Consider the following 7,686-nt stretch of genomic DNA (forward strand, 5'->3'; position numbering starts at 1 on the left):
AGGGGGATTGGAAAAGGAGCTATGCATTGAAGGCAATAGCTTGGATGCACGAGCGCCATTGAGGGCGCGACTGGGCCATGTTTGACAATGCCTCTAACCATTTATGTGGCCCGTCTCGGGGTCCCCACCCAGGAAGACGGCAGTGACCAGCGCAGCTGAGTTTACTGGTAGTGGCTTTCACAGTTTGCTGCCAAGTCATTGTTTGACCGAGAAGACATGATACGCGGTTACTTTGGTTTGTTTTAAGCTGACTCATAGGAATGGTTTCGCCAGTGCCTTTAATTTTGTCAGCCATGATGGAACAAGACCATGGTGCATGCGGCTAGCTAGCTACAGAGACTAAGTTCTCAGGACTCGATACAACTACGGAAAAATTGGGCAGTTCTAGTGCGTTCAGCTCACTTAAATTGGGTGACGAAAACCAGAACTGGTACGCATTACTTGCATAAGCGTATAGTTGACGAGACATTCGTGCGGAACAAATCGCGGTGCCATCTTCTTACTCAATCGCCAGAAAGAAAAATATATGCAAAACTCAATTCAAGTCAGAGAAAGCGAAGCACTTACTCGGACAAAGTCTTCATAGGATATATACCCGTCTCCATCCAAATCGGCTTCGGCCAATGTTCGGTCGCCGATATTATTGATCTGGGATTTCGGAAAGGGATACGGCAAACATGAATTCACCCGTTTCACTTTCATAGATATAACTGATTGGTTTCTGTTGCAGCAACTCCATTCGTTAACAACCAGAAATAAAGGAAGCATTGGTCAAACCAATTCGAGTGTTGCTATGAGATTATCCTCCTTGTTGCTGGCCTTTAGTAGGTGCCGTTCTGTGGTCACCGTCCGGGGAGCAGGCCGTCGCCCACGCAACTGGGTCTACTGGTCAGGACATCCGTACTCCGTGAATTGGGAGAACATCAACCTACGTATGGCCGAATGAGGAGGTATATGAAAGGCCGACTTTGCAAAGAGTTCACACGGTGTTCCGCAGATGTCGACGGAACTCGGGATTCATCAGTGTTAAAGGCACAGACTTACTTATCGGAAGGTCCGTTGGTTCGAACCCTATCCCGCGATCCCCACTAATCCTCTCTCTGCAGACAACACACACCCTACCGAATATTCAAGCCATATACTGTGAATTGTGCGCGTAAAATTTAGTAAACATCAAGTAAGTGGTTCAGAGGAAAGATTTCGATGGCCATGTTAGCTGGCTGACGGTGATCATACACAGATTTGTAAGGTAACGGAGCCAAAGGACTAGGAAGCGTTCGGCTGTAGCATCCTTCCGGTGCCTAGCCGCCATGCCACCCGAAGGAAGCACGAGGGCTAGAATACTGCCAGGTTGCCCAAGCCTAGACAGGGGAAGTCGAGTGGCGGAGGTCGGATTCGAACCACGAACCTTCCGGTCAGTAAATTCGCGCTCTAACCACTTGGGCCATCTCGCCCCCAAGGACTAGGAGTAAGTTGGTGATCTATGACTTTATTTGCTGGTACCTGTTCTGCTTCTCTATTTCATTCAGCTTAACTTCCATTGGTGGATAAGGCGGTAACGCTGATGTTTCCAATCACACCAGTCCAGGCAGGGGGATCCGAAATGTTTGCCTTATACTTTGTTCCAGTTGCGTCCCCATCGCCAGGCGCCACAGACGACGTGGATGCAAAACGCATCGATTTCATTTATGGTTGTGTTGAGCCAGAAAGTGGCACCAACCAGAGCACAGACCACGGACTGAATTCACGGAACAGGCACAAAACACTGAAGTCCACAATGGTGATGTTCATTTGACAAGGAATATTCTGCTGTTACCTCAGTGCTCAAACACTATTCGTGGCTTCACTCTTCGAACCAATTTTGGCAAAAAGCGGGATCCAAACAATTGGGAGGAGAGGACAAAGGTATGAATTCTGTAGTGTCTAAATAACCTGTCTACGCGTGGATGATATGCCAATACCTCATGTTATAGAAAATGAAAAAAATGTTCAGCCTAGATGCCATGCCACCCAAAGGAAGCTCGAGGCTTGGGATATCGCCAGATTGTCCAAGCCTAGACAGGGGAAGTCGAGATGCAGAGACCAGGTTTGAACTACGAACATTCCGGTCGCTAAATTCGCGCGCTAACCACTGAGCCCACAGCGGTGTGTCATCGGCTTAAAACGAGCCTTGATGTGTCCTTGAACGTAATCTCAAGCTCTTCAAACGTCAGATCGAAACACGCTGTTATTCTCTCTCCTAAACGGTGTAGACTTAATCCGCATGCTGGCGAAACCAACGCCAAGCATTGCAGCCTTTGGTACAATGCTTGAATCGTCAACGACTGTGAACTGGTAGAGTTAATTCAGTTTAAAAATCGTAGTTTGTCTGGCTTTTGGAGAGAATTCGTTGTCAAGGGTGGCAATACATAATGGTACGTAACTACCGCACAAACGCGGGGAAGCCATAATGAGCAGTGAAATTTGTCGCAAAACGGTCACGAGGGGAAACGATGAGATACACACACATCTGAACATTGAGTTGCAAACGGGGCCATCGATAGGATTGATTCAGTGCCCTTTGCGAACCCAACATAGAACTGTTTGGCACACTAGATCAAGCTCACAAAGCGTATAAAAGCTACGTTCTATGGAGGCCTTATAATTATTTTGTGCTCACCGACATTTCACTTGGTTGTTGAGAAAACCAGATAGGTGTTCTCGAAAACCGAGTGCATTGCGCAAACAACATGGGCTGTAAATCCAACAGGTAGTCGCTCGCTTCTCCTGATACGCTGATAGCTTCCTCAGGTGCGTGGTTCGATAACCGACCCCTACATCTCAACTTCCCCTGTCCTGGCTTGGGCAACCTGAGCCCTAAAGCTGCTTTGTGGTGCCATGACAGCTGGGCACTAAAGTGTGCTACAGCTGAATGATTTTTTCTATCAGTACCGGTAGATTTGACGCACACACACACACACACGTACTCACCTGTTCCACTGTGACATTGGCTCCGACCATCATTTGCAACATGCCCAGCAATTCATTTCGCGAGATCATGTTGTCCATATCCAGATCGTACATACCAAACAAAAAGCGTAGCTTCGCTTCTCGACTGTTGTACTCGGTTGACTGTGAAGGTTTAACTTTTCGAAAGCGGGCCAATTTGCGCATAAATTCACGGAAGTTCAATTCTTCTTGGCTAAATGAGGGAAGGCGTGTGACAAAAAAAGCACAAACAACGTTAGAACAAGTGGTCAAGTTTAGGGTGACAAAGCGAACAACGAAACCGAAGGTATCTGGGGTTTGTTGCGCTACTGTCACCAGAACTTGCAAAGTTCCAATCGATCGACTTAACTGGAAACAACGGAGACAGTGTCATTGTGGTTCAAAAGGGACACAACTTGGCGACATCGTTGACCACCGCCAACTTGTGCGTTTCGACTGACAGCATTACGAAAGATCCATGGTATAGGGTAACCTGCCTGAGAAACATGAGATAATTGACTCGCCACGCAAACCGCATCAGATGTTTAATGCAATCAGAGGGTGAATCCAAGCATTGTTTATTTTTGACATCTTGATTCCACTCGCGGCTCCACTAGCTACCTGAATCGCCCAACCTCCCCAGTATGCTCAGCTAGTGGATGCTACAGAATTCGACCAAACCTGACCTACTCCAACTCCTCTGGGAATGCGCGAAAGCTGAACTCGAATAAACCTGTAGCGTTTCATTTTGTGCATCGGTTGTACCACACAAAGGCTGTCTTCAAATAGGGAAATATTAGCCAGAATTAACTGATAACCACTGAGGGTTAGGATCCGTTCAAGATGGAAAAACTGGTGCCTGCGGGACTCTTTTGGGTCAAACTAACCCAATATGCAAACATGGTAAACACTGGCGATGAAGTGAGGGAAAACTGGTTGAAAATCGTCAGCTATGTCTTACCGACGAGCACGAGTGGGTGATTGATTGGTCTTGAAATATCGGTCTAACTGGAATTTCGGTTAGTGAATCGGGAGTTTCATCTGAGTCATACGGCAGGTCCATTTGTGTTTCAACAGTAGAGCAAATGAGGCACTTAGAGAGTGACCTAGCCAGTTCCATCAACATAGTTCAGTGAACGGAGAAGATGGGAAGTTTCTGTTATGCGCGCGGACGAGTGGGAGAGCCTCCACATCGGAGAACACATGTTTGGAATTAACTGTCACATCTTACAGATTTTCTAATCTGGGCGCATCAGAGATGTTAGCGACGAGTCGATTCTGGACGACCACACATTATGCTGATTTGCACTTCGAATAGAAAAAGCAACGACGGTCTCAGCGCTCGACAGGATACCCCAGCCGACGACGTGTTTGTAATTTGCCTCCCTGAATACCATGGCCAACGCTACAAGGAAATATGTAATAGCGGTAATTTCCTCAGCTTAGTTCTCGGTCTGAAACTCCAGGGCTAGCATCCCCGTCAAAGGTTCACCATGTATATCACTGCCCAAACCAGATCAAAAAAACTTGTACAGCGCGTCGTATATAACATGTATGTTCTGAGACTGAGAAGGATGGACTTTATCAAGATCTGTCGCGACTGCTTCGGTAGGCAACAGGGTTGGATATAGCAATCCCGGCGGGTGATATGAATGCCCACGTTGGACGACCAAGTCCGGAAGAAGCACAGTTAGGTGGCCGATTTGGTGTCGATGCTGAGCGTACGGATAATGGAAAGCGGCCTCTTCAATTGTGTGCGGATGATCGGCTGTTCCTGACCAGCAAGAACTTCCAACACAAACGCACACACCGAGTTACTTGTAGGTCACCTGCCACCACACAGTCGTGGACTCAACTGGACCATATGGCTATCAGTTACCGATGAAGAGCCTCAGTTAAGGATTGTCGTTCCTTCTGGGGTACGCAAATTGAATCTGATCACGCCATCGTGCAAGCCCGCTAAGTACTTCGCTTTCAGCCAGCACTACGCGTGCCGGAAGAGAGCAGTTCTGATAATCAACTTTGTTAAGTTTCAGTAGCTGAAGAGTATCGAGCTGATATAGCTAGAAAGCTATTGGAAACGCAGTCATGTAGACGACGAATATCGCTTGGAGGATGAATCGAGGCGAGTTAAAGAAGCGATGCTGCCAGCTTTCAGAACTGTTTTTCCAGCCCATCTGACTTGACTTGAACACCGGATACCAGATCAGCAGACCTCATTGCTGCAAGAAAGGCCATACCAGCAACTAGCGACTATGATGGTGCAAGCGGATCCCTCAAACACCGGACAAGCAGGAGCTCGAAGAATGACAGAAAACGCTGGTGGATTTCGAAGGTCCAGAAGATGGAGAAAGCTTTCGATTCAAACATCTGTGGGAGCGTACCACTATACAGTAAGCTCTCGCCCGATTTCACCACGTCCAGTGGTGTAAGACAAGGCGACCCTTTTTCCCCCTTCCTCTTTAACTTTGCTATTGATATGCTGCTTGAGATTTCCCTGCCTGCCTCTGAGACCTCGGGAGTCGAAATGCTCCCGAGACGTTCCCTCACATACATTGGGTATGCAGACGATACTGCTCTCCTTGGTTCAGATCCTTCCCGAATGCAAACGATTTTAAATAACCTAAATAACTCTGCCGCACGGTTTGGCATACGCTTCACACCGGCAAAAGGTAAAGTGTTGCTGCAAGACTGGGTGGGATCAAATCCACGACTCATGTTTGCAAGTGAGCCAATCGACCTGGTAGATAAATTCCTTCACCGGGGCAGCTGTATAAGTTCCGGTGGACTGGCTGGAGATGAGACTATTTCTCGAGTCAGGAAGGCCAGGGGAGTCTTCGCCAACCTACGAACCTATGGCGCTGACGTCACGTGAGCTTGTCCGCCAAGGAAAGAGTTCACATAGCGGTATTGCAATCCATACTGATTTACGGATCAAAGACGTGGCCCCTATGCGCAGAGGACATACGGAAGATGTCCGTGTTCGATCATCGGTGTCTCCACAGCATTGGTCAGATCTGGTGGGAATGCTGAGGTACGCCAGACTGTCATAGGAAGAAGAAACTCTCCCGCGATAGATGAATTTCTCACGCTTCATAGGTTGCGTTAGTTGGGATATGTACTCCGCATGCCAGATGACTGTCTGCATCGCAGAGCTCTTTTCTCTCAGCCCTGTGCTGAGTGGAAGTGACCGAGAGTTGGACAGTGATGACCTGGCAACAAAGTGTGAAAACACTAACCAATAAACCTAGTCGGGTGAACAACTTCCGCCTCCCTTGATGGGGACCCCGGGATTAAAATCAACAGTAATTAATGACATCGGCGGAAATAGCACAGCTGCGCAGTCAGTGGCGCTCGCGCATGAAAGCTATTGCCTTTAATGCGTAGCTACCCAATTTCCGAAAAACTTAACATGCCTTCTTCTCCAAGGCTTGGTTGTATGTTCCACTTCCTTGTTTTCCGGTGGTCGAAACTGTAGCAGCTGGAACTAATGTGCTTATGGCACACGGTTTATAGCTGATAAATTGTATCGAATCGAATTGGGGAAACGACGGTTTTCGTAATTGTTCAACAAGCAAGTCCTCCGCTTCAAGATTAGTTTTCTTTCTTTAAACCACATAGCCCGTCAGTCAGTTCTTTGGCCATAAAAGTTGTGCCCAAGTGCAGTGGTTCCAGTTGTTACGGCTTTGCTCATCGAAGAATAATGGGATGAAAGATAACTGTGGGAGGCGATGGACCTGCCAGTCCATTGACGTTAAATGGTTTCGTTTGGCCGAGGGGCTGAGAAAGCCACACAGTGAAATGTGATAGCCTTGACGAAGGACTACCATTTGCTGCGTCCCATGACCATATTTTTCAGGGTAGGCAACAACACGAAATGTGTGTTAGGAGGACTACCTCCAAACGAACAAATCCAATTCACTAAACGATTTGTTTGTATACTGAAACTTTCTTTCTATATTTCAGCCCCTCACTGACATCCTATTGGACTGTTAGCTCTTTTTACATTCTGGTTCAGTTGAACTCCATACCACGGAACGATCCACTTGTTCGCAGTATAACTTCCTCGAAGTTGTTTGTCTTCTCCATTCCGGTGATCTAACGTGCCTGACTGATATAGCAACGAAAGGGATATAACACTGGCGACGGGAACCCAACGCGAACACAAACATGTCAATTTCAGCTGAGGATTTGAAAGCAATCCTTCAACAGCAACATGCTCAGTTCGAACAATCGCAACTGCGACTTATTCAGTCTCCTACCCAAGCTATCAGTCTTCAGACATCGGTTCCTTCTCAAATTGGTACTTCATTATCCTTTGCCGATTCTATCGCAGCAACTCTTACGGAATTCCTCTACGAACCACCATCTGGTCTCATATTCGATTCATGGTACAGTAGCTGGGGAGATACTTTTCAGAACGAGTTAACCGACAAAGATGATGCGTGGGAATCCCGTCTCTTGGTCCGGAAACTTGGAACCCTCGAGCACGATCGGTTCACGAACTTTATTCTTCCCAAACATCCAAAGGATCTAAACTTTGCACAAACAGTGGAACAACTCTGTGAAATTTTCGGTGCGCAACATTCACTTTTTAATGTTCGATACAATTGTCTCAAATTGGCTAAGCGCGACGCCGACGATTACGTCACTTTTGCCGGTGTCGTCAACCGTGAGTGTGAAAAATTTCAATTGCAGTCACTTACAGAGGATCAATTC

At 47.2% G+C, this 7,686-nt stretch overlaps 1 protein-coding gene across 1 annotated transcript in view; it reads right to left on the reverse strand.

The window, feature by feature from the left end:
• T265_11055 (hypothetical protein) overlaps positions 1-7,686 on the reverse strand; it is a gene marked incomplete at both ends in the record, with an annotated part of 26,177 nt that overhangs the window by 2,409 nt on the left and 16,082 nt on the right. The window contains 2 exons of the mRNA XM_009177604.1: positions 568-648; positions 2,971-3,181. Coding sequence (XP_009175868.1) covers positions 568-648; positions 2,971-3,181 — 292 coding nt within the window. The remainder of the gene's footprint in view (positions 1-567; positions 649-2,970; positions 3,182-7,686) is intronic.

Source organism: Opisthorchis viverrini, assembly GCF_000715545.1.
Source record: "Opisthorchis viverrini unplaced genomic scaffold opera_v5_437, whole genome shotgun sequence".
NCBI lineage: Eukaryota > Metazoa > Platyhelminthes > Trematoda > Opisthorchiida > Opisthorchiidae > Opisthorchis > Opisthorchis viverrini.